The sequence below is a fragment of the Netta rufina genome (genome assembly GCF_964035555.1).
Source record: "Netta rufina genome assembly, chromosome: 5".
Lineage (NCBI taxonomy): Eukaryota > Metazoa > Chordata > Aves > Anseriformes > Anatidae > Netta > Netta rufina.
The window spans coordinates 11,915,779-11,942,380 of record NC_140128.1 but is presented as its reverse complement, the minus strand read 5'-3'; the positions used below and the strand labels follow the sequence as shown (position 1 = coordinate 11,942,380).

The 26,602-nt window shown below is 46.0% G+C and overlaps 2 protein-coding genes across 10 annotated transcripts in view; both read right to left on the bottom strand.

Moving 5' to 3' along the window:
• Positions 1–12,686, bottom strand: part of MADD (MAP kinase activating death domain) — a 65,206-nt gene extending 52,520 nt beyond the window's left edge. For all 5 annotated transcript variants that reach the window (XM_084287458.1, XM_084287454.1, XM_084287456.1 and 2 more), the window contains exons 1-2: positions 12,582–12,686; positions 686–875 (exon numbers count right to left, since the gene is read on the bottom strand). In XM_084287458.1, the coding sequence (XP_084143584.1) occupies positions 686–747 (62 nt within the window). In that variant the 5' untranslated portion in view covers positions 748–875; positions 12,582–12,686. The remainder of the gene's footprint in view (positions 1–685; positions 876–12,581) is intronic.
• Positions 12,687–14,299: 1,613 nt separating this feature from the next.
• NR1H3 (nuclear receptor subfamily 1 group H member 3) overlaps positions 14,300–26,602 on the bottom strand; it is a 30,309-nt gene continuing 18,006 nt past the window's right edge. For all 5 annotated transcript variants that reach the window (XM_084287846.1, XM_084287850.1, XM_084287847.1 and 2 more), the window contains exons 3-9: positions 24,513–24,779; positions 21,415–21,623; positions 20,992–21,171; positions 20,500–20,599; positions 17,983–18,096; positions 16,624–16,718; positions 14,300–16,228 (exon numbers count right to left, since the gene is read on the bottom strand). In XM_084287846.1, the coding sequence (XP_084143972.1) occupies positions 16,082–16,228; positions 16,624–16,718; positions 17,983–18,096; positions 20,500–20,599; positions 20,992–21,171; positions 21,415–21,623; positions 24,513–24,779 (1,112 nt within the window). In that variant the 3' untranslated portion in view covers positions 14,300–16,081. The remainder of the gene's footprint in view (positions 16,229–16,623; positions 16,719–17,982; positions 18,097–20,499; positions 20,600–20,991; positions 21,172–21,414; positions 21,624–24,512; positions 24,780–26,602) is intronic.

Below are 26,602 nucleotides of genomic sequence, written 5' to 3'. Positions count from 1 at the left end.
AAAGAAACTGGCAGAAAGTTACCACATGAACTCTGAACAGAGAAAAAGAACATTTGCTGAGCATCTGTGTATTAGATATAGGGTATATGAAATGTGGGCTTGATGTGTGTGCTGTTTAAGTAGACAAACATAACATGTTATTTATTGATGACTAAGACACACAAAAAAAAAAGGAATAAAATATTAAAAGGATTCATGTAGTTCCTAATAGGACAAATGAGTATTAGGAGGAAACGTGGCCAAGTAAGGTAAGTTTCAGACTCGTTTTAAAACTGGGTTTACAGACTACAGTCCAAAAGCTAGAGAAGTAAACCCAACCAGCATTTTACTTCCGTGTGGCTTTCAGTGTTTTCAGTTTGTGAATCACCCTGTCCTGATGTCAGTGGAAGCAAAGCTGTTCAGACTCACAAGCTATCAGTCATACATAAACCGGCTACTCTTAGTCACTCTTTGCAGACCCTTGTAAAGGTCTAAAGACCACAAATAAAAAGCCTCTGACTGCAGCAGTATCTTTCAGAAAGTGGGCTAGGCAAGTACATGCCCCCTTTTTGCACACATTCCAGTCAACTCTTCTTCAGCACAAAGCATGGCCTCATCACTAGATGCCTGGCTATTTGTTGTGCTGCCCCCACCCCACCACCTCTACTGCCTACAGAAAAGCACAGCTGAGAATCTTCTCCCTTACCTGGCTCCAATGATAACAAGGTAGTCAAGTAACCGAGGGCAGCTTTTCTTTTTCTGCACCATTGTCCTTGACCCCCTCCCTATGTCATCTCAGTGAGTTCCTGTTCATGGATCCAGCAATCGGTTGTCCAGTCAGCCGTGACCAAGTGCCCTGGGGAGCAATTCGCTTGGAAATGTCTGGCCAGTTCAACCTACGATCAAGAAAAGCAAAAGTGTCAAAGGCACAATCAGGAATACCAATTACACATATGTATTAATTACATTCCCCCAAAGCCTGTGTTCTGGGTAGCTACCGCCATCCCCAGACCTCCCTCTCTTCACGAGTATAAATACACAAAATGAGATTTACTTCCACTTCACCTGTTTTGAATTGCTCATATCAATAATGCATAGGCTCAGAAAGTCCTAACCCCAAGCTGGGGCATCCTTTCTGAACCTGCACAGACATCAGAATGAGCAGCTCTCCTTAACGAGCTGGGAGAAATCTCTACCAAGGCCTGACTCTCAGCATAGCAACAAGATGCAGTTTACGGAGGGAAGCTCAATTACAGCACGAGTTGCTAATGGGAAGACAGGAAATAAAGAGTAAACAGAGAGTTATTCTCAGCACCAGCTGATACTTTGCTTAAGGTGGAAGTAGGAGGTGCTTTCCAGAGGACACAGAGGCACCAGAAAGTGAGACTGCAGTTAGAGCAAGATGACGAAGAAAAGGCACGATCCAGAGTGTCCACCACATGCAGAAACACAGCAGGGACTGAATGAGGCATTTCCTCTCAGGTGTGATGGAAAGCAAAAATATAAAAAGGAACCCAGGGTGGTTTTGTTGCTTTATTATTATTAATAAATAATAGTAATACAGGAAGTGTTTACATGTAGCCACAAAAGCAAAGCAAGATGAACCACACAATAAACAAGAAGATCACAAGAATGACCACAGACAAGCAAAGAAGCCTGTCACTGGCAAAGAGCCATTCATAAAATGGTTTGAGGCAACACTGTCGTCTAGGCAAAACCCTGGGATTCCCATGTGCTTGGGAAAGCAGCCTTAAATGGCAGCTAAACACAACTGAAGCAAAAACTGCCACCTGCACTTTAGGTGTCTGGTAAGCAACGTAGCTAAAGAAGGGGTAATATCAAGAGAAGCCCAGCTGGATGTACTGCACCTCACCCTCCCAAACCCAATGATCTCCACGGCCTCAAACGACCGCGATCCCACCACTTTTTCCTGTGACGATACAGACCTGCATGCTGCAGCTTGCAAGAGCAGAAACACTCCTTGTAAATCATACTCAAGTTTTTTTTCACTGACTTTATTCCATTTCCTTGATCTTGTACATCTCATCTTGTACAGATGCTCAAACTGTACAAGTTAACAGAGCAGCCCACTAAAAGCATTAATAAAGCTATTTTATGTTTAAAAAGAACAAACAGATTGCCTTCTGGTGTGTATTGATAACAAGGTTTCTATTTTGATTTATCTTTACCTCCTAGAGCTAACACAGAATACAGAGAATTATGACTGTACTAAAACCTTTCAGGTCTGCAACATAACACTTAGATTTTATTTGTATAAAAGTATAACAAATTTTCTGAAAACCTGAGTAAATTTAGGTAATTTTCTTGATGTTTCTCTCATTACTTCACAACCAAAAGCTAGGTAAAGGTACTGTAACCATCAGTGTCTCATAACCTCATTCAAAGCCTAGCAACACATCAGCTTTTTTTCCAGCGCTTCGTATTTCATGCACAGTTGTGGAAGTTCATTCATTATCCCTCCAAATAGCATTAAGAATAATACAAAAAATCTACGAACAGGTAAGATTTCCTGAAAATGAAATGCATACTAGAAAGCATTAATTATGGAGTAAAAAAAAATGAAAAGAAATCTTACACATCCCCTCCACTCCCAAATATTTTTTAAGACTTCATGGTCAGGTTTCAGTAGATCCTTAATTACAGTTGGGGTAAGGTCTGTAAATGACAGCGATATGAAACGCCTTCTGCAATATTTTTTATAAATTATCTTCTCTGAACAACAGACACAGGAAGCAAAGCTCCTGTTTATTCATTTTAATGGTAACACTGAAAGCATTGCAGAATCTGTCCTGCGACAGCTCTTGATCCAACACATACTGCGAGTATCTTGCAGTACACAAACTTGAGAGGAACAAGATGAAATTGGGATGATCATATGGTTATTTTGCCTTCAGCTTTGAATGACAACAGAGTAAGTGAGAGGCTACAAGAACAGAAGAACAGAACTTTAGCTTACCCCTCAGTGACCTGTCCATATCCTGTGTTTTTTCTTCAGTTGTGTAGCCTGGAAAACATTTCTTATGATTGCAATTCGTAAGAGCACAAAGAGGATACCTCATCTGGAAGATGAAGTTTTGGTGAATTGGAGCAAGAGCTAGAAGAATCAGAATGAAGTTCAGGTATTTTACGCCTTCCTCTATTCAATCTCTTCTTCACAGATTTAGTATTTAGAAGGGTGATAACAACTAAAGAGCATTAGATCAGCATTTGCTGGAACTCACCTTCCTGCTCCTGGTTGCCACTGGACACCAGGGTTAACTTGCAGGAGCCAACACAAACAGGCTCCACAGTCCTGCCTCGCTCCCTGCAGCTGCCCAAAGCTCGCTTTCAGGCCACACTTTGTGCTGGTACAAGAGCTTGTGCAGTGACATGATGAATCAGATCAGGGAACTGATAAGGACTAAAATTAACACCCTTCTTTCTTTCTTCTTCCTTTCCCATGCCACTTTAGTTTTTACTGGGTTATTTCTATGACTAGATTCACCAAGTGGCCACACAAGTGCTCGTGAAGGCACAAGGAAGAGGTAGGAGTGGGTAGCTCAGGGATCATGAACTACTACTGAGCTCACTTCTCTGCAGGCAATGAGGAGGTGAAGTAGCTTCTTCCTCAGGAATTTGCTATCATCCTTCCTCTAGCTTTTACAAACTGAGTACATTAGAACAAAATGAGACCAAAGATTGAGGAAGATCTCAGTTGCTTCTCTCGCTTCTTCATGTTACTTCATGTTACCACTGGGACCTGAGAGTTACCTCTGTTACTGTTACCTCTGAACTGAGAGTATCTTGGTAGTATCTTGGTACAGGTTTTGACATCGATGGCCTGCTCTCCCTCTCAAGCTCCTTGAACTTTAGGTTGCTTTTTCTGAACATGTCTTCTGCAGCGTGTTCTCTTTGTACGAATATCTTGGATGCTGCCCTTCGAAGGCTGCACTGTCAAGCAGCATTTGAGAAGAAACTGCCTGTAACTGCGGCTCCAGGAAGGGGAAAGAAGAAGCGAAGGCCACCAGACGCATACTGCACAAACACATCGTGCTTCAGAGATCAGCACTGTTTAAGCAAGCACTCAGAGGGACAATAAACAGGTTGGTGAGAATGAGCACTACCCACGCACCACAGCAGCTATCAGCAACCCTCGTGAGCTGGTACAAACTGACACAGTAGCCCAGACACAAAGACACAGGCCAGAGCCAGCACTAACCCATGGTTTTCCACTAACTGAGGCAAAAAGTGTTCAAAACAACACTTCTATTATTGGTGCTAAACTACTCTTCAAAATTCCCCAAACACCCACGTTTCGGTTGTGGCAGAACTTCTACAGGACAAGCTGTGTGGTATCCTGCAAGCTACAGTCCTCCCAGAAATAAAAATCTCTGTGAACACAGCAGGGAAAGCACCACACCACAGGACGGATATAGTAACAGGACAGAACTGCAGAAGCCTCCTTATCAGTTTAGAGGCATCCGTGTCAGACCGATACCCCGGCATTAGTCCCCCGTGTACATGAACGGTGCGGCACCCGCCTCATCCACACCTCGGAGTCTCCAGCCTTTGCTAAAACGTCTTTTCTTTCTAGATGCACAGCTAGAGGAACAAAGTCATTTAGTCAAAGATAACTTGAACTCCAGCTCTGACAGACCAGCCTTACACTCACCTCTATGATAGCCAGCATGCATTTAAACAGCTCCTTTGCTCCAAGGGATGATACAAAGACAGCAGCAGATTATTTTCCAACAGGCAGATGCTAAGCCCTCCTGCCTGGTGCTTCCTCACCAGTTTAGGATGGGAGCAGAATGAGGTCTGTCCTTCCCTTATCTCTGGCTTTTATCTGACACAAGAAACATACTCAATTACAAGTACATGGATCTTAGAATATAAATTGGGGTCAGACAATTCAATTTAGTAAATGCATAAGTAAAGAGCATACAGAGGGGCGTTGATATCTAAGAGAAAAAGGAGGAAGCTCATGAAGAAGACAGCAAGAATTACAGGACAGAAGCCATATGAATTCTGGTTCACTGAAGCCTCATCTTGCAAAAGACCAGATTTCCAACCATGTCCAGAAGGAACACTTTTCAGTTCTAAAATATCATCGGAACATCTTGAATTTCTATTTATATTCAGCCAAGACAGTGTGTACTCAGCTCAGATCTATAGCCAACCTTACCGAGTTGTTTACTGAGAAATCAAGACATTACACATGAATTGAACTGAACTGAAAGCTGAAGCAAACACAGATATGGCCAGAAGCTTCAATGCCCCCTTTTTGGTTGACTTATGTTTCATTTTCTCATGTTACACACCTTGAGTACACTGAGGGAGCTACTTCCAGCCGTGACCTGTTTTAGCACATCCTACTTGTGCTTGTATTAAGCTTTTAAAGAAGCAGACAAGCAGTCCCCGTTTTGTATTAGCCATTTTATACCTTTGCTGCTTAACAGCTATATTCAACACCGCTGTAGTTTTATACTCAAAACTATGCAACATCCTTCGGAAGCCCATTGTGCTGTTTCTCCCCTATCCAGGCACTATGGTGGCTCCATGAGCACAACGAACACAGACAGGAGTGCACGTGGCTTGAGAACACCCCCTCCTCCCGAGCCTGATGGAAGAGCTTGACAGAAGATGGAACAATTTCTGAAGTCAGACCTGGATGGACTTGCTGTACTGGTGCAGCTGCTTCGCTTGTGCTACCTTGCCAAGAAAGCAGTGCATGCCAATGCTGTGACTCCCCAACAGATACTAGCACTGACACAACTTGGGGAGAAAAAAAAAAGGTATTTTCAAAGCATTGCAGACATACCTAAGGCAGACAACGGCACACTCATCTAGCATAGGTAGCCTACAATGTAGGTGTGGCTCCATGAAACGCAGCGGTTCCAGGTATCAGAACCCCAGCAGGGAACGGGACTGCAGGGTGGTTCTGAAAGCATCCTCCCCAGGGCACAGGCATCACTGGGGTTAGTAAGAGCTCTTACAGATAAAACAGCAGATGAATCCCAACTGCTTCCACTTCTCACACGTACATAAACGGTTGAGAGACAGGATGTGCCAAGCTAGATTAAAGAAAATTATAGTATCAAGTGTGAAAACAGGTTTTGGTGGTACAAAAAGATGTCCTTAGAAGCCCTTCTGATGAATGTGAGTAACCCAAAGACCTCTTTCTCCTACTGAAGGATGATATTACCTCGCTGCGTCCTGCACACATGCCTGACACTACCGACACAGCCAAACATCTTCAGCCTGCACATCGGTTTCTAGCAAAATGGAGGTGGCTTGCACAGCCAAAAATAGGCCTAATGTGACCAGAGTGGTTTCACAAGCAGAAGCAGCACACAGCACAGCCAGGAGCCTTCTCACAGCACCACACGACCGAAGCTGGGCTGGTTCAGGGTCTCAGTTGCCATGGTAACAGATTTTGGTGTCCTTGTCATATGCTGGCCCTCCAGCTGCCTCCCTCCTCGCTTCGCCCCGGTTCAGCCAAGTGTCTGTGTGAAGCAGCCGGCTACTGTACACGCGAGGCCACGCCACACATGCACGGGCTGTGAGCAGAGCCACGGGTAATCTGATTCAGATCAATCTCCATAGCAACCCAGCCTGCAGTCCCCAGATCCCGGCTGCTGGCCCTATTTATAGAGCAGCGGCCGCGCTCCACCGCCACGGCTCCCAGTGCTGCCGCTGCCACCGGCGGCACAAGAACCGCCTTGGGGTGCCCTCAGATGTGCCCCAGCAGCTGCAGGCCCCTGAGCTGGATGGCAGACTGGTGTCTGCAACGCATTAAGAGCCTCCCAGGCGGTCGGGTTCTCCGTGTGCGTGAGCACGGAGCATCAGCAGTGGTTACTGCTCACCTAACGTGAGGCCCTGCCGTGGCTGATGAAATCCTCTCATCTAGGTACTCACACGATGCTGCCACGGATGGCTGCTGCTGCCGGTTCCTTACTCATGTGCAGAAAGGACGTGCAAAGTGTGCCAGCACGACCAGGCAATCCTAACGGGAACTGGCAGGTGGCAGAAAACACAAAGGAATTGTCCCAGCAGTCCCCATCCCAGAGGCGCAGCTGTACCCAGTGGCAGCTACTTGAAAAGCAGGGGGCTCAGGTGTCCAACTGCTGTTTCCGAAAAGAAAAAGGAAAGAAAGAAAATACAAGACCAAGGCCTTGCTTTAGCCATGAGAAACCAGAAGGTGAGGATGAGCGGCACGCGAACACTGTGATCCATTTTATTCTACTGCACTCTTGGGGAAAGGCATCAGTGATACACTAATGCGGGAGAAGCACATGCTTTTACTTTTCTCCAGCTGCTAACAGAAAGGAAATGTCCGATTGTAGCCGCAGCCCTGCCTTCATTTTAAGCACTTCAGTTTAGGTTACAGACCCTATTCGCTTCTCCTCCCTTACTGCCCGAAACAACCCTTTCATACCCGCCCTGCAGATCACGACTAACTGTCCTTGTGCAGAACACAAATTCTGGCATAAAAACCCTCTCGTAACCCAGCCAGCCCTCTGTACAACAGCACTATCACAAAATACAAGAGCCGCCCCCGTTATTTCTACCTTCAGCCTTTCATCAGCCCTCAAGTCTCCACTAGCATCTGCTCAAACACTTTGCAAGAACAAAAAAAAAAAAAAAAAAAAAAGAGAAAAAGCCAACCCAAAACTACAGAATGCCCCTGAAATAAATTGGCTTCACCTTCTGCAGCCACTACGGGATTCTCATTCTTTTCCAAACTGGAATGGCTTCCAGCTTGAGTTTTGAGCTGGGAAACCTCCTCAGGGCACTGGAAGTGGGTGCAGACCCCCGCCCGCCCTCGCCCCTCCATCCAGCTCAGCGTGTGACGAGCCGGCCACGGTTCCCGTAACGCGGCCACCTGCAGGTTTTTTCCACAATCCCAACACTGCAAACGCACGGCCATAAAAAATTAACCAGAAGACAACAAAGCACACAGCATCTGAATTGAGGAAATTGCTGGACACAACTGCTAAATTATTCAGAGTCTCGCTCTTGCCCTGGGGCCTCCCCCAGGCATGGGAAGCGGCGCTGGGAGCGCCCAGAAGAGCCTCCTGCAAGAGGCAGCAGAGCTGCGGGGCCAGAAGCAGCGAGGAGCACACCGGCATGCAGGGTTCGAGCTGTGACACTACCCACTGAGCAGGTGACATCTCTGGGGATGCCACCACCACCAGGCACGGGAATTCAGTCCTTTCCTGGACATGGGCCGTGACGGCACAAGTGATGGGCATCCCCAGATCCTGACAATAATTCAAGGGGCAAACTCACAGCCAGCACAGAAACACCGAAACGTTGCTCAGGATAATGAGAACTGGAAAATAAGCAGAAGCATTTGAAATAATTGAGTTACTCGGCTGCTCTCAGAGCCACAGAAGTGGCGCCCAGAAGCTCCTCCTGTCTCTTCTGTCTTATCTGAGAAACGCTCAGTCTGTCTCCCTCCATGTGCCACCCACCTTAATTACTCCTTCCGCCTCCGTGCCTTCCCCTCCTTTTCACAAACACTGGGACAGAGCTAAAATTCCTACTCTAAACTGAACCTACTATTAATCTGCGTGACAAGCGACAGCACCAGCTGGTCCAAACTGCAGGGAAAGCAAAGAGAAAAGCCCGCTCCCTCCTCGCCAGAGCTGTGGCAGGTGGGAAGCACAACGCCTGCTGGCTGCATTTGACGACTGACACGAGAGCAAAGGGAGAAAGGAGATGGTGCGGAGGACAGAAGACAAACGCCCCAAGCACCAGCCCCAGCAGAGCAGGGTTCAACCACTATCAAGAGGAAACAGATGCAAACGCTGCAGCAGAGCAGCTCGGTGTTCGTGCGTGAAGCAATTCTGGTGAGTACCAGGGAGGATCGTTATCACCATCCCCCCTCCTCTTATCTGATGAGCTGCACCAAGGCGAAGGAGGCAGAGCTTCCCAGCCTGTGCCACAGGACACGGAGCAACCAGCACAGAGTTCGGCAAGCAGAGACATGGGGGAGCTGGTGTCAAAGCTGCACGTAAGGTGGAGAACGGCCACTTGATACCAGCAGTGGGAAATTCGGCTAGACTGGACGGGAAGCAGGATGCTCTGCTGTTGCTGAACTCGCAGACACGACAAAGAAAGTGCAGAGATTAAGAGAAAATCGTAAGACTCTGCTCATAAGACAACGCCGAGTTCTGAAGGCCACCAGAAAGATACCATCAGCCCAGCTATCTCTGTCCTGTGTGTACTAAAAACAAGGCTGATTTCCTGATCCTCACAAACACCACTGAGAGCGAGTGTTCAGAAATTAAGTCTTAAACAAACCAGAAAAGGCAGATCGTGACAAACATCACAGGACAGATCCAAGGCTAGGTGATGACCAGCTCTTTTTTGGGGACTGCCCCAGATGGAAAACCACAAGACTTTGTTCCTCCCTGCGACACTGAGGTGTTATTTCTTGTACTGATGTGGAAGAACACCAGTCTCTCACTTGACACAGCATCTCACAACCCGCTGGCCTCTGGGCCCCAAAAGGGAGCCACCCCATTTGGGTGCCCTCGGCAACAAGGAAACGCCGAGCTCCTGGCAGTGCGTGGGTCGTGTCTGCAGTGCTGCGGGGTTTGTGGGTTTAGCAGCTATCCTAGTGCCAAGAAACAAACGTGGAGCACATCTCTCGATTATCAACAGTAACTGTCATGTGGTCGTGACAGATCTAAAGGCCTCCAGTGACAGAGAACCTGATCTCTCTAAAATTAGTTTCTATCTCAGCCAGCAGAGCGCAGACTAGCTGAATTGCACAGGGCCTGTTACAGATGGCAGTAACTTTGAGCAGCAGGTCATCATAACAGGCTTTCATAGCTCCTGAGGTACAGAAGGAAAAGCCACAAACCCTTCCAGGATCAAACAAATACCACAATTACTCCACAGATTAGCAGATTATCCCATTAAAAATGCTCCCTTCCAACCAGTGCCTCACGCTACTTATTTTTATTCCACTTCTTCTCTCGGTAGGTCGCTGACGATGCTTTTCCTTCACAAGAATTTATACCTTGAGGTAGATGGAGATTGTTTAAGCAGTGGAAATGGCATTAATCTTACATATTAAGCTTTCCTTCCTGTTTCTAAATGCTTTCTTACACACTAGTATCGCATTCTGGTTGCTAAATCCTTTCCTCACTCCTACAAATCCCCACGCAGGAGCTGCAGTCTGTATTTCCTACCTTTGCGTTGAATAATGATGTCAAAGCCCTTCTACTAAGGGGCTCAGAAACGTAACGCAGTACACCTTAAACGTCACCACAGCAAGGCCAGAGGACATCTGCAGGAATTAATCCAGGCTCTAACATATGCACGGCGGAAAGTAACGCTCGGCTCTGCACCTAGCTGTGACAGAAAAGTGTCAGCTTCCATCTTGTGGGCAGGTTGGCGCTACCCACCTAGTTAAAACACCACAGCGTGGAGCGATAACGTGACTAAATGTAATGTCAGATGACTAAATTTTGCATCATTCGCTATCTGTACTCAGGCACTAAATCTCAAACAGCATTATTCCCCCCAAAATAAAGCAATTCCCCTAACAGATTTTTTTTTCCTGCTATTTCTCCCCAGACATATTACCTTAGGCACTGTACATTAAGACCTGTGAGATTTCTTCTCCCTGAATTCCACAGTACTTGTGACTTCCTAGTTTAATACCAGAAATTTTCATTAATATGTGTTTTTTTTTTCAACTGACTCATTGCAAAAGATATTAAACAGACCAGACGGAATACCTCTGCAAAGATATTTTCTAACACATCCCACTACACCCGACTTGATGATTCAGTAAGGTGAGGGAATGAGCGATAAATTAGGAGCCTCTGTACCCCTCTCCCCGATCCAGATCAAATCAAAGCCAATGTTAACTTAACGCTGACATCCTGTAATTAGCTACCGTGGCTAGGTGGGCACAGCTCACTGTTAAAAGTCTCTGAAACTTCCATTTCTCATCTCCAACAACCTTTTGAAGCAGACTGAAGTTGGACTTCATCATAGACACAGCCTGTCTGCATGCAAAGGAACTACAGGATGGTACCAAGGTTGAAGAAGAGGTTTCCCCAGTAGAATATCTACGTACATTTCTTCTGTAAAAGCTTTAAACTAGAGGACCTATCTTTCTGCCACTTGCTACACAGCCTTTAGTTCACCACCATTCCTAATTTTACCACATAACACATGCATCATCAAAACATTTCCTGGCCACGTTACGCATCTTGTATAGAAATCATTCTTTCGGCTGGGACATGATTTCCCTTTTCCTTTTAGTCCATCCAGTAAAACTAGAACTGCTTTAAAAGTAGTAACAGTATGGAGAGCAATGCAAACTCACAGCTTGGAAGAGGAAGATGTTAATGTGGTAGAATCGCAAACGGCCAGACTTTCAGTACATCCACAGCACTGCTAGAGGTGCGTACAAGATCTGCTCGTGCAGACAAGATGTGTTATTTTCCAACCAAAAGCGTGCTGGAGACTTTCTAACGATTTTCCATTTTATTAAGCACACAGTAAGATGCATAAGGAGCATATAATTCATCATAGGGTGTATTAAACTGGGTCCAAAAGCTATAACATTTCTAATAATATGACAGTAAAGCAGAAGGACAATTTTATAGCCGGAACGATCGATCTGTTCCAGAGTTACGCAACACGCTATCAGATGATGGCAAGCTTGGATCTTGCAAAAACTGCATTTTCACCACTCCGGCTGTCTTGGACGCTCTTTCTGATGTGTCAGTGCTGCAGATTTTCATTAGTGCTGAAAACAGCCAGCACGTCTTGTGCCTGCCCAAAATAGTACCCAAGGTTCGAGCAGCAGAAAGGCCAAAAACAGAGGCGCCTCCCAAATAATCAGTGTTTGGATGACATTGGCTCGGTTACATGACCCTCAGGACACCACAACACATCCTCCCTCCCTCGCTCCTGCCCGGCGGTGCCCAGCTTTTGGCAGATAAGCGATGCTGCAAGGCGCAGAGCAAGGACACGGGCGAGCACGCCAGCCCAGAGGCTGACCGCGGAGAAAATGGCTGGCCTGCCGGGGAAAGCAGGGCGTGCGGCCAGCTTCACAGCCACCTCTCCACCACGGGCACCCAGGGGCTCGGTGTGGTACCCGGGGGGAAAGGGGAAAGAGGAATCGCTTCCCTGTGGCGCTTATCGTTCCTCCCAGCGCCTCGTTACCGTGACTGCACACCGCCAGGAAGGCAGCGCTCTGCCTCAGGAGGCGAGCCACCGAGCAAAGCGGCCATTTCCAAGCGGGATTAGACATTATTTCCCCAGAAATTGCCTAACGCCGAGCGGATTTCCTACCCCCATTGTCTGGAGGCGCAGCAGGACGCGCTGCCCTCAAGCCGAGGGGCACGGAGGCGCCTTCCCAGCGGCGTTACCGCAGCCATCTCCTCCTCAGCGCCTCCCTCCCACCTGCCCCTGCCCTTCCCGGCCGGGAAGGACCCAAACCTGCTGCCGGCACCGGCTCGGCCCCGGGAGAGGTGCAGGCGGCCCCCGCGGTGCCCCGGAGCCGCGGGCGGCCCCTCAGCGCCGCGCCGAGATCACCTCACGGCCCCCGCCGCGCCTCCCGCGCTCACCTGCGCCGCCACAGCCACAGCCACGGCCACAGCCTCCACCGCCGCCCCCCGGCCGCTCTGCGCCGCCCGGGCAGTTCCGCATCGAGCCCCGGGAGCCGCGGGGAGGGACGGGGGGAAGGAGGGAGGCAGGGCAGGGCGGAGCGGAGCCGCACACCGGCCGCGGGGGGGCGGCAGGTGCCGCCCGCAGCAGGGCGCAGCCGCGGGGCGGAGCGCGGGAAGGCGCTGAGGGGAGGCTGAGGGGCCGGGCGCTGAGGGCAGGTGGGGAAGGGAGACCCCAAAATGCCGGCCTTGGCGCCCCTACAGGCAGCCCCCAGGTGAAAGCTCGTAGCAGGCGAGGCCCGGGGCTGCCGGCCTCACGGGGTTGTGACAAGATCGAGGTGGGGCTTCAAGGACTTCTTCCAAGCGCTCACACGCTGCATCACCACCTCCCTTTAACAGCAAACGAACAAAATCCTAAACGCAACCACTACCGCCACTGGCATCCCAGTGGTTTAAAAAACTACAATAAAGTGCAAAATGGTTAACAAAAAACAATTTTTGTTTTTTGTTTTGTTTTGTTTTTACACAGAGCACAAAACATCTGCGCTCTCCCCTCATAGAGGAATTGGGATTTCAGAAATCAGCCCATCTGCTCCTGCTGCCCCCATCCATTTGAGCCAATTGTGCAAACAGCTTCCTTCCTTCCTTCCCTCTCTCCCTCCCTGTCACACACCAGTGACACTACCAGCACCCCACAACCTCTCCAGCAGCCAAATTAACAAAGCAAACCTGAAACAGGTCAGGGACAGAGACTGAGAGCAGTAGGTAGCATTTGGCAAATATTAAAGCACCGCTGAGCTCAAGGCAAGTTTTTCCCTCACACTTGCTTATTTCACCTCCTCAGGCTAATGTGGGAAGTGGCTGTAAAACTAAAAACCAATTCTGTACTCATTTGCACTAAGAAAAATAAAGAATGTAAACTAAGGACTTACCTTTGCTTACAGGATCCTGCACAAAAGCATAGAGAAGCCAGAGTCAAGGAAATTCACTGTTTTCACAGCTGCCATCAACAGCAGCATTACTGGTTGTAACTTGAAAATCCTTCATGCTTCTATGCAGCTTTTATCTTCAGATTAATAAAAAATGAGATGGCAGATAGCTGCTCAAGCTGCAGCTTCAAAGCAGTGCCTGTTACTGGGCAGCGGCTTCACTGCCATTGCCTCTTCTGGCTGTTGACAGCCTCGTTTGTCAGCAAATCCTTGCAGCAGGGCCCAGCTGTCCTCTAATCCATGCAGGGCTGGCTTGAGCTCTTGAGGTCTGCTCATTACGCCCCACCTCACACCCTGCTGAGTCTCCTGTGGCTAGTTAATAGTTAGGACCCATATTTCAATTTTGTTGAGCTTGGCTATGCAGAAAGTGGAGTGGAGCACGTGGAATAAAAGGCTCAAATTCTGAGTGTAGCTCAAATTAAGGTAAAATACGTATGGATAATCAATAGCCTCACAACATTTGCTTAAATTCACTCATTTGCCAGCTACAGCACAAAGGGTACATTGTGGGCTAAAATCTCACACTAGAGGTTAAAGGAAACTGCCTGGGTTTGCGCTGTTATTTTTATTTTGCTATTTCCTGCTTCTCCCCAACCTATATTCTCACTTTCTTATAAATTTAGAGTTTGTTACATCAAAAACATTCCGCCTTCCTCCAGTCTAATGAAGGAACAACAGAGAACGCCAAAATCCCGTATTAGGCTTTATTCTTTTATATAAACATTAACATTTCTCAAACAGATTAGTTAAAAATACAGATTTTAACAAGAATTTTTGCAATTGCAATGAGTTATAAAAAACAACAGATTATTTTACAGATTGTTACAAGTGCTTTACAAAGGTGCAGAGTGAAGGCCAGTGGCAGGGGACCAACCTCAAGTGCAAAATGGACACAATACCCTCACCACGGGCATAGCGCTCAGATACACAGCCAAAAAACAAACAAACAAACAAAAAACAACGAGCCATTGTGAACCTAGGCTCTTGGGATGCTCACCGGGCAAGCAAACAGACCCCTATGACAGAGAAGGCTCATGAGACTAAGCTACCAGGATACTTCAGGTTACATCTCTGAGATCTGCCATAAGATGTTATTTCTTGGAAAATAAGGAACAGGTTTTGGAACAGTGTATTTCTCTTCTGTCAGACAAAATATTGCTGTAAATCCTAGAATACTTGAGGATGTGGATACTTAAGAATGTAGGGCATAAATCCAGCGTGGATCTCACTGTGCCCAAAGCGAAAAAAGATACAAGACCCAAGTGTCCTTCTAAAGCAGTTGGCACTCCTCACACAGCAGGAACCTCCATATCCCATGACAATCACTAGAACCTTGAGCAAGTACCTTGGAAAGACTTTGGCATAAGGAAGAAGATGCAAGCGGATCTGGTAACACTCAATGTTCCTGCAACCCACGATCTGAGTTGTGCAGCCCATAGCTTACGCAATGCCCACATATTTCACTAAATGCAGCATGTCCTCTTCTCCTTGGCAAATACATCTTCACACTCACCTTGGAACACATGCCACATGCTCCAAATTCTTGGAAGTTTCTGAGATCCTTCCACCACACCTACCTTGTCTAGGTACCAGTCCTTCCCACCTTCCTCTCTTCTCTTCCACTCCTAAAGATCAAAATCTATGCCCTGATTTATTTTGAACTAAAGTTTTCCAGGTGTTAGCAAATCAAAGGTAAACTGTTTGAGAACCATCATGAGATAAAATTGCAATATATTATGTTAAAAAAAGTCCACTGCTTTATGCCTGACGTCTTCCTGATGTACAAATGTTCCCTACCCAGAGGACCTCCCTGTTAGACAAAGGGCATCACACATTAGAGGAATCCTCTTTCCAAAGAAGGGTCAGAATGAAAGGGGCAACTCTAGAGATGAAGTCTCATAATAAAGAAATAACAGCTACTTCTCTTGGAATCTTTGTAAAGGGCAGTACGTACAAGAGATTTTATTTATCGGAAACCCAGTGAAACCCCTAGAACATCCACATTGACTTCCCTGAGCTCCTCAGATCCAGGTACACTGGGGACCCTGCAGAAGCCTTTTGAGCTGGGTTACTCTCAACAGAGATGGTTTGGCAAGTTCCTGCAAATTCATTTTCATAATCAACAAGAGAGGAAAGGATCAATGGGCCAATCCCCAGGACATGCTTAGAAAAGAGAAAGAGACTCTGAAGAAAGAGGTGTATGTGCGTGGGGAGGGTCTTCATTTCTACCGTTTTCAGATGTTTCATGCTACTCATTTGGGGCATGGGCACTACATCAAAACCAACCCCCCCATCTGATCTACCCCAGCTGCCTCCTGCATAATCTCGTGATAACACTGCAACCCCAGGCTCATCACTCCCTGCACTGCCTAGCCCAGAGTTCAGTGCTTTGGAGAGGGGAGGCTGGCTTCTTGTTAGCAAAGGCTGGGACATGGCGTTATGTCGGCATATCAGTGCCCTGGGAGCATGCAGTCACTCATGCACATCCCAGATTTCTGAGAGCAGGGGAGGGAGTTTCTTGTCCTGCAGCCGAAGGGCAAACACCTGTTCAGAGTGGACGTTACTTAGTGTCCGAAGACTGACCAGCTTCATTAACATCCGTGGAAACATCAGGTGGTCCTGCAGGGTCAGAGGAATTGGCAGCTGTTAGTAAATACAGACTAAAACTTTAAAAAGAAAAAAAAAAAAAAAAAAAAACAAACAGATGATGCATTGTAAACACAATTCCAATTTCCTCTAGAACTGGCATCCTCCAGCATGCGGCAGTGTAGAGGAACACAAATACTACACCGTGTCCCAAAACATGCTTGCTAACTATGGAACATGATACAGGACAGCAGGCTGTGACAGCTCACAAATCCTCCATTTACGGCTGCCACCACACAGCCACAGAGGGGAACAGCATGAGAGTACAGGCAGTAACAGATCTGCTACAGACATCACTGCAGGGACTGTGCCTGCATAAACCCACAATCAGTTTGCATCATCACCAAGGACGTTGGTGAGACACTTACGTTTGGTCTGTTGATGCAGATGTAAGAATGAAGGGCTTCCACATAGGTGTGCTGCAGTCTCTCCACCAGGGACTGGTCCTGCACATTCGGTCGGTCTGCCAAAAAGCAGGTTAGAAGTAAGCAGGTTGCTACAGGCAGCATCACTGGACTTGACCCTAACTGTAGTATGGTTTCTCCCCAAAACCTCATCGAGAATTCACCCAGCACAGCTGGGAGTCATCCATGACTGCAGCAGCTGTGCCAGTTTTCTGTTACTGTTCCTTCTCAATCATACCTAATGCACATGGGGAGTCAGATCTGACTCCTCTAAAGGTGAAAGGTTACAGAGACCAAACACCACTAAATAGATGTGTTTGGCATAGATGTGTTTGGTGAGGGGCCTGGAGAACAAGTCCTACGAGGAGCGGCTGAGGGAGCTGGGCTTGTTCAGCCTGGAGAAGAGGAGGCTCAGGGGTGACCTTATCGCTCTTTTTAGGTACCTCAAGGGAGGCTGTAGCGAGGTGGGGGTTGGCCTGTTCTCCCACGTGCCTGGTGACAGGACGAGGGGGAATGGGCTTAAGTTGAGCCAGGGGAGTTTTAGGTTAGATGTTAGGAAGAACTTCTTCACTGAAAGGGTTGTGAGGCACTGGAACAGGCTGCCCAGGGAAGTGGTGGAGTCACCATCCCTGGAAGTCTTCAAAAGACGTTTAGATGTAGAGCTTAGGGATATGGTTTAGTGGAGGGCTGTTAGCGTTAGGTTGGAGGTTGGACTCGATGACCTTGAGGTCTCTTCCAACCTAGAAAAATTCTGTGAAATTCTGTGATTCTGGCATCACGTTTCAGTCCCAGTGAAGATGAGAAGCTGCAGTTATTAAAAGGGAATGGCAGAGTTTCTCCAGCAGATGAGAAAGTCCGATAACAGGAACAAAGACATAATTTTGATCTTACAGGTTACAAGTCAGAAAACAGAAGCAAAGAGTAGAGGCGATTTCTTTGCAGAGCCCTTTCCTGACCCAGAGTTATACTGGTCTCTGATCAAGAGCATCTTTACTTGACCACTAGATGTCGCTCATGCAGCGCGACCTGCCTCAAACCAGAGACCTGCCAAGCACCTTAAGGGGACAGTAAAATAGCAATTTCTAAATGAGGAAGATTAATATTGGCCGATTTTGCTATATGCTTTTTCATCAGCAGGGAATCTGATTTTGTCTGGAGGTAGCACTGGAAGATTCGGTGTATAATGAATACCCTCAGCAGAAATAACACTGCTTTATCACAAGACCCTCTATTACTCCTCTGCTGTTCATTACCTTCCTTAATTCTATTTTCTTTACCCTGCAACTTAGTGCTGCAGGCTTTCAGACCTGCCTGGCATTTTACCTGCAGAGAAAATGTTGATGGCGATTAAAAGTGCATATTCAGCATCGTTGAGTTGTAGCTCATTCATTCCCTTTGAGAATTCAAAGATGGGGTTAATGAACTCAAACTGCAGACCTACAACAAAAAGAAGAGGGTAAGTGTCAACAATGGCAACTATCTCCTCTATCTCCCTCTCCCTCTTACAGGATAAGCTGTCAGAAACACACTCAGTATGCCAGGGAGCAGGGAAGGCAGGTAGGCAGGCAAATACCCTTATATTATATCCCAAGTATGGTTGAAAACACCCTTCACATTGTACCACCAGTGAACACCAACAACAGCAGGTGAGGAGTCAGGCCCTAACCTTAACTTCTTAGTTTCCTTGAGCCTTATGTGTCCCTCAACACATTAGTAGGCAATATCTATATCTAAAGAAAAACGTCATCAGTTCTCAGGTAAATCCATCACAAAGGCAGAAACCCACAATCACAAAATCTACACTTTCCACTCTCAAACCACCATCTCTTTCAAGCCTGGCAGCCTTCCTGCTTCCACAGAAGCTTTCATCCCATGCTGCTGATTCATCTGTAGTCGTTCTGAGCCAAAAAAAAAAGAAAGAAATACAGTTCCAAGAGGTCTGAACCATTTCAATTCATTTCAAAGTGAGAGATGAGGAGGAGCCTGATAGGATAGCTTTCTATCACCTTGCTCCATCTCTGGAAGCGTTCAAGGCCAGGTTGGACGGGGCTTTGACCAACCTGGTCTAGCAGAAGATCTTCCTGTCCATGGCAGAGGGGTTGGAACCAGATGATCTTTAAATTATCTTCCAATCCAAACCACTCTATGATTTTTTCAATAAACACAGCCTGGCAGAAGTGCAATGATACTTCTGTCACAACACAGAGGACACCGTCACATCAAGTCTCCATGTGCTACATGCTACACAAACACGCTAAAATCTTAAAGCCCAAAATAGCATCTAAGTTTCTCATTTCCTGTAGTACAACTGCATCAGAGCAAAGAAGAGCAAGATGGAGGAAACCTCTCTGGCTGCCTGCTTTTTGCCTTCCTAATAATCTGAAGAAAAGGCTAACAGTGAGAGCATCAAGGAACAATAGTGTTTATTAAAACCTGGAAAAAAAAAAAAAGAAAAAAAAGTTCAGCTCCCTAGAGTTCTGAACCCTTGTTATGAGAAACAGCATCACAACTTCAAAGTGAAGTTAGGTGGCATGCTGAGGCAGTAAGCTCCTAGAAGGCCATCAGGGGCCTGGAGGGCTGGAGCACCCTGAACTTGGCCCATGCAAGGTACAAAGAATCCATGGTTTGCAATGAGCCTTTGAGTCACGCAATGAAAGCATCACCTGGCAGGGCAAGATGATGAGAAGTGGAGGAGAGAAGGAAGAACAGCACGTACCTGAAAAGCCACCCTACAATTCAATTACCAGTGAGCAAGACCAAAGACAGTTCTGAACAGAAACCATGACAGTAAGACTTAAAGGGCTGAGGCCTAACTCTTCTAGACTAGTCCTTACTGACACTGCAAGAGAACTTGGACAACCTGACACTGCTCCCCTATTTCATATGGTCTCTCAGCAAACCATGTGCATGGTAAGGCTTAGAAAACCTTACCAAGCAAGAGTCGTATCACTGAGTGAGATTAAACTGCTGAGAAGGGCCACTATCAGGAATTCCTGGCTATACAAGGATGGGAAAGTAATGAAGGACACCTTGAATACAAGATGTTAAGTAGCTACACAAGAAACCCCAAAAATCACATGAAGAACAGCCAAAATCTCCTTTTCAGAAATGCTGAAGATACGCACTTCCTTTCACTTAATTTGAAATCACAAATATTCAATGCTCCTGGAAAAACACAATTCAGAAGTCACGTCACCGCTGATCATCACATACCAAGCCAGTGACACGTCTGCAGCATTCTGCAGGGATCTCCAACACACATTATAGACTTCATAACAACTTGAACATACTCACACTAACGTCATCACTCAAAGCAAGGCTCTACATTGCCAAGTGATACAGTGCAAAGGGGAAAAGTCTGGGGTTTGATTTGCTGTGATCTGATAGAGCCCTAAGAACACATCCATGTCAGCTCTTTACCAGTAAGTTTGCACCAGCTGCCAGCCCTAGGTGCATGCCACCCTCACACAGTGAGCTAAGGGGAGCATCCACACCAGAAGTGGGGTACCCCAGAAAGTGAACTCAACCTTGGTTCCCCCAGCAAACAGGGCTAAGCTCGAGTGCATGCTACAAGACTGCAGACATCCACACAGCAAGACTGTCACGCTGTAAGTGTCCGAATTTTCCAAAGCAAGTTCACACCTAAAAAAAAAGACATTAACTGAAGCAATATCACATGTTAAAAGCAAAGAACGTTTGTGGGGACATTGGTCTAGCCCTGTTCTAAACTCCCCACCTAAGTCCAAGGCCCCAGATACCATTTCCACCAGCTCATATTGAAAAGGAAAAGATGAAACAACACAAGACAGAGAAGGAAGAAACACCTGTCTAATGCACCACCTGCTTTGGCGAAGTCATCCCGATTATAGCTCAGGTCCTTAAGAAAAGTGATGCTCTCAATCTCTGGATTGTAGCGTCGAGACGTCTCCAATAACATCACCTGAAACCAGAGATCAGGGATAGATACACTTGACTTGAATACAAGAAAGAACATTGCAACATTGATAATTTAATGATGGTTAGAGCATCACCAAAGGGAAAAATATATATAAAAACTACACTTCTCCAAGAGTGCTTCAAAATTCCAGTGTAAATTCTACTGCATCCTTTGCACTGTTTCCTTCTGGGAAGGGAATTACTTGCTTTCCACTACCAAGGCTCTCGCCTCATTCTCCTCCATGGCCCTTTGCCAGGAGAGCCTGGCACTGCAGTAACAGCCCCATAGCTGTTAAATAGGTCTTTCAATCTAGGGTGTAAAATCAGTTCTGCATGTGGGTGCTCCAAACTCTTTCTTCTCTTCTACTACGCATTGTGGTGGAGCCAAACTCTCACCTCTATCGTAGATGTCTTCAATAAAGCGATCTGATCTTCCCTGGTGAGCTCCAGGAAGCCGGGCAGTTGCTTGGCAAAGTCCACAATCTCTTGCACAGAGATAATTGCAAGTTCTGTAAAGTGAGCAAAACGCTGCTGCCTCGCTTCACGGTTATTAGGGTCAGGAACTTGGGGCCATGGCTGTGGGGATGGAAAGAGACAGTGTGTATATGTGAAAGATGGAGAGAGAGCAGAAGGATGAGAAGATAAAGTGAACAGAGAAAAAGAGACACATTGGACTATTAGCCTTTGCTATTCACAGAATGTTAGCCCACAGATACAATGCCTCAAACATTTAAATTCCCCCAAAATGCTTCACCCACAACCTCAACTCCCCCCACTTCCACTTTTTCTTATCACGGTTCCACTGGTAAGAGTTATTACCGTCACTTTGAGCCTGTCTGTGAACGAGCGCTGGTTGCACTGCTGCTGAGCGGCCACGAGCTTCTCTATCATGCTTAACTGTTCTGGCGTCAGTTTGTGGGAAGGGCTTGGTGGGTGTGGAGGGTTTGGACGCACCACGACTGTCCGAGCCTGATCGTCCTCCTGTTTCTTCAGCTTCTTCAGCCGGATTTGCTCTTCAGACAGAACATCTAAAATAGAAATGGCCAGAGATCAACCTTGACACAGGGGAATGCCAAAAACTGCACAGAGGGTAGCATGCAGTGGATGGAGAGGCAGAGATTACAGCTGCTTGCATCTGGCTTATCAGAGTGTACATAATATAGACAGCAGGCAGTGATACCTATAATTTGTTTCTCCCTCTTTTTTCCACTTTAAGTTGTTCCATTGCTTTTCTTTTAATCATACTGCACTGCAAAACATTCACAAAGGACAGTGAACACATGAAGCTCCCTTCGTGCTGCCCTGCAGAAGTCAGAAACACATCAGTGGCTTTTCCCCTTGAGCGATTCCCCAGAATATCATATTGTAACATATTCCAAGAGGTGATTTCTCCATGTCATGATGTGTCCATTATATTGTTATATTATCCTGTTGTTTTGTCTTTTCCTCACATTGCTAAATTAAGAGTTTGTGGCATTTCATCTTCCTCTTAAGACGTCAAAGTCAGTACTGGATGGAGATCGAGCATGAAAGGACAATTCTCTACATAGCCCATCTGCAGCAGACTGTAGAGCAGTAACATGCAGCAAGATGAGTAATTAAAGGACAGCTTTACATAAATCCTGCTGAGGAGGAATGCAAGTCTTTCTGGAGCAGGGCTGGAAGCCTTCTTCAGTCATGAACTCAAAGGGTGATGCCATTTAGATTTAACGTGGGGAATAAAACAAGCCAGAGGCATGTGTTATGAAATATCCTACTGAATCAACGGTTCATTAGTTAATTTAAATAGAAAGACCTGTTCGAGGCCTGTAACTAAGTTAACTGAAGAACTTACTGGTTTGAACACAGGTAAGGTTGGTTGTGTCTTTAGGTCAAAGCTGTAAAAACTATCTGCAAGCTGTATCCAAGCAAAAGGAGACTATCAGACATACTTGGATTCAGGGATTATCTTCAAGAAGGTCACCCCCATGAGCTACTGATCAATGAACAAAACGCAGAAAATGGATTGACTGGAAATTAAACTTCAAAAACAGAGGAAAAAAAGCTCGACCTTGCAAAAAAGAATTTAAGAGGTGCTGAAAAAGCCTTTGGCCATTTTTTATGTAGCGGTAACAAGGAAACATAGGTGCTCCCCAAGAAGGCAGTTCCCAAAGCAGAACAAGTATACACTTGCACTTCTCAGAAGAATTGCATTAAACATGAAGGCAAGAAGTAGACGGCTATTATGAAAATGTGTTCTGAGGGGCACAACACACAGGATTGGAAGGAAAGCCAAAGAACATATAACATTCAAGCTGAGATGAACCTTTATCCCAAACTTCCAACAGCAAGGGTGCACATGCATGCATGCGCAAACCAGAATTCTAACGGCAAAGGCATTCAATCCAGTAGCCATATTAAAGGTGACCTGCAAGATTGGAGAATGCCAGTCACAGTAGGAGTTTGAAAAGGGAAGTCATTGATTCAGGCAATTGCAATCTTAGGTCTCAGATGCATGAAGAATTTACATCCAAGTTACAAGTTACTAAATATTGGAGAACCCTGAAAACTGCCTATGTTAAAGCTCCTACACCATGCTAAATTCAAAATTATCTGAGTTACTCAGTTTTCTATTAAGATGATATTTAACCTCATGGTGCACACTGTTACAAGAAAGATAAATAGTCTGTGAATAACTTCAGTCTGAGAATTAGAAGAATGTTTCCATCAATTAGAGGGAAGTTCTGAAATGACCTTCCAAGTGAAACAGTTGGAAAAAAAAACACTCCGTTTTTGTCAAGATTAGCAAGGCAAATTTCCAGTGAGGATTCGTGTTGACAAGAATTGCCAAGCAGTTGATAATAGCAACCCAAAGATTCCTCTTGGCATAATTTCTCTGAGCTGAAGCATATCCTCTGTCCTCACCATAAGACAACAAGTAAACAGCAAACCATGTAGAGGCTCTCTAATATCTACCTGCAACCAAAGAGTAACACAGTGGACAGACAGCCTCACTACATCACTTTTCAAATACATCTGTTTTGTAGCTCTCAAAAGCAAGGGGAAATGGTGCAAAGGCAGTATATATAGAGCTGAAGCAAACCACTGTGGCAAAGATATAGATTACATATGTTAGGCGTGCTGTGTTTCAACTTGAAAAAAATGAAAAGCACATTTCCTTGCTGCAAGTTAACGGGGCTTATTCTTATTGCACAAATGTATTTTGAAGATGTTTCTGAAATACTTTGCGTTCCTCACTGCTCTGAGTACTGGATGTCAGAAAAGGAGACTTCACACAGAATTAACTGAGCACTCATTTGGCCAGTCTTGGCCAGAAGGATGAAATCTAGGTGCCATGGCAGAGGATTGCTGTTCCTGATATGCAAGCAGGAGTACTCTTGAATATTCAGCAAATAGCAGCCTAATGACTCCTGTGAGAAAAATAACTGAGCTCGCTAAAGGCCTCAACAAGGTTGGGTCTGCACAAACACAGCTGCAGCACTCTGGTGCTGCCCTTGACTTCTGTCACAAGGCGCATAGGGAAAACGCCTTCTGGCATTCAAAGAGCACAGTGACAAACCTCACAGTGCAGACCACGAGCCAGACAGAAGCCCAAGTTTACTGTGACAGTCGACAACATACTGAAGAATGTGTAAATCTTAGTTGTGAGTCTTTCCCTTGATGCCATTCTCCATGAATTCTTACCAAACAGTGTGTTCAGGAAACAAAGCGGGGCTCATCAGCACATCAGCATTGTTTCACCAACAGACACCTCTCCACGTAACGCCGACTAAGCCCTCAGTGACTTCCCAAATACAATCCAGCATGCTGAGCAACCCCCCAGCACTCACACCACCTCCTTATTACGCCACCCGTTGGCCCCCAGCCCACTCCCACAGCACCACGGTGCGCCCAGCAGCACCCCTGGGTGCACTCACACTGCTCCCGCATGCCCGCCTCCTGGCACTTGCGCAGCCGGCACTCCTGGCACTTGCGGCGCATGTACATGTCCATCTCACACTTGCCGCCGTTCTTGCAGACGTACTGGGCACCCTTGATGACGCTGCGGCGGAAGAAGCCCTTGCAGCCTTCGCAGCTCAGCACGTTGTAGTGGAAGCCTGAAGCCTTGTCGCCACACACGCTGCACACTTCATTTCCCAGCATCTTTGGGGCTGGGCCCTTCTTCCGCTTCAAGGGGGGATTTTCTATCGAGAACAGCATCAAGAAGAAAAAAAAAAATCACACATGGCGTTTGCAACTGACTGTCCCATTCCTCACAGTTACTGATATCCTCATTCAAACCCACTACCTCCCAAACATATGGATGAAAAGATCAAGTCCTCCATTCCACAGCCTTTCCTTCTGGGCAAGTATATCTTCTAAAACAAGTCAAATACTGACATAATCCAAACAGTTTCATGCTAAATGTATAAGCAGATATAGCTTTGCGTTTGATCCACTTAAAAACAGGCAGAGAGAAAACTGGTTCAGGTCAGACATTCTTCTGCACTTCCCATCAGCAGGAATGACACTAAGCCACGTAAGAAATTGTGACAAAAAATCTGAGTGGAAATCCAAAATTGCACAGAAAATATTTTTTTTTCTTTTTTTTAAAATTCACCTTCAGTGTTCTAACTTCTATTCTCTGCCATTCTCATACACAAAGGTAAAGTAAAATGGTTCGGCAGTCAAACAGTCACAGAGAAACAGTACCTAAACTGCGGCACTACAAACAAAACAGACTGAGTAGGCAATCCCCATAACTAGAACACCTGGGGAAACCTTCAAGATAGAAAACGCCAGCTTCATGGAGTTAGCGGCAAGGAGCAGACAAGCACTGCATGAGCTCTGGGAACCTTTGGAACCCCACAGCCATAATTTCTTTTTCAAGACACCTCCTCCTGACTCCTACAACTAAAGCATTTCCACATTGACAGTTCATTTACTAAACGTGGTTACACCATTTGAAACACTGGGCCTTCGCTACTGTCTTGCATTTTAGATGGTCTTGTGCAGCAGCTCCCGGTTCTTCCCGCATCGTTCTTAGGGATCTGAATCTTGTCACCAACTGTACATTGTGAAAACATTTTTAAGACTGTCTCACTTAAGAGCACACTGTCTCTCTTAAGCATTCTACTCAAATGTTTGCTGAGGTTATTTGTGTATTCCCTCCCTATTAGCCATCTCTGTTTTCATTCCAATAATTCTAGCCACGTTGACATCTGGCACGTCTTCCTGCACAGCTCAGTGCGTATAATTCTTCTGTCAGATATTATAGATCCTTCCATGACAGATGTTCATAAAGATCACAAACAGCACGGTCTTGATAAGTCTCCAGATAAGTTTAGATATGCCTGGAAAGCCTTTATACTGCATTTATACTGCAGTCAATTTATAGGGTTTGGTTTGCAGGACAACGCTGCTGTGTTTCCTGATCAGCACCAAGCTTACAACAGCACGGTTCATTTTCATGCTTACGGTTTTAATGCTTCTCTCTATTCTCAGCTTTGGTTACTATTCTGCTCAGGTACCCCAAATAGTAAACAGCTAGGAAGTTTTAGATCAGTCTCAGCAATTATTATTAGTGTTCTTCACTCCATATTGGTTTTCAGTCTTAAGTATCTTGGTGTTGATTTTCAATCCCATTGACTTTACTAAGGTCTAGAGGTCATTCATTTTGGCCCGCACATCTCATTGCAGACTGGACAGCAGGAAAATGTCAGTGGAAAGGTTAAGTCTCTGATATTCACCTCTCTTGATTTACTGTACTTCTCTTCACACGATCAGTTACAAACAAGTTATGCAATGCCTATTATTTATCTCATATTACTTAGTCCCTTAATACATATGCATTAACTGGTGTGATAATTTTGCAGAAGGCTCGAATCCCATTCACGTTTCTGACAGACAGCAGAGTAACCCAATGACTTCCACAAGTTGCACCTGTTCAGTGCATACAGGATTTCTTCACTGTCTTTAAGGAGCTACATAAAGGCCTGATAACCATCCTTACGATTGTTTTATTGAG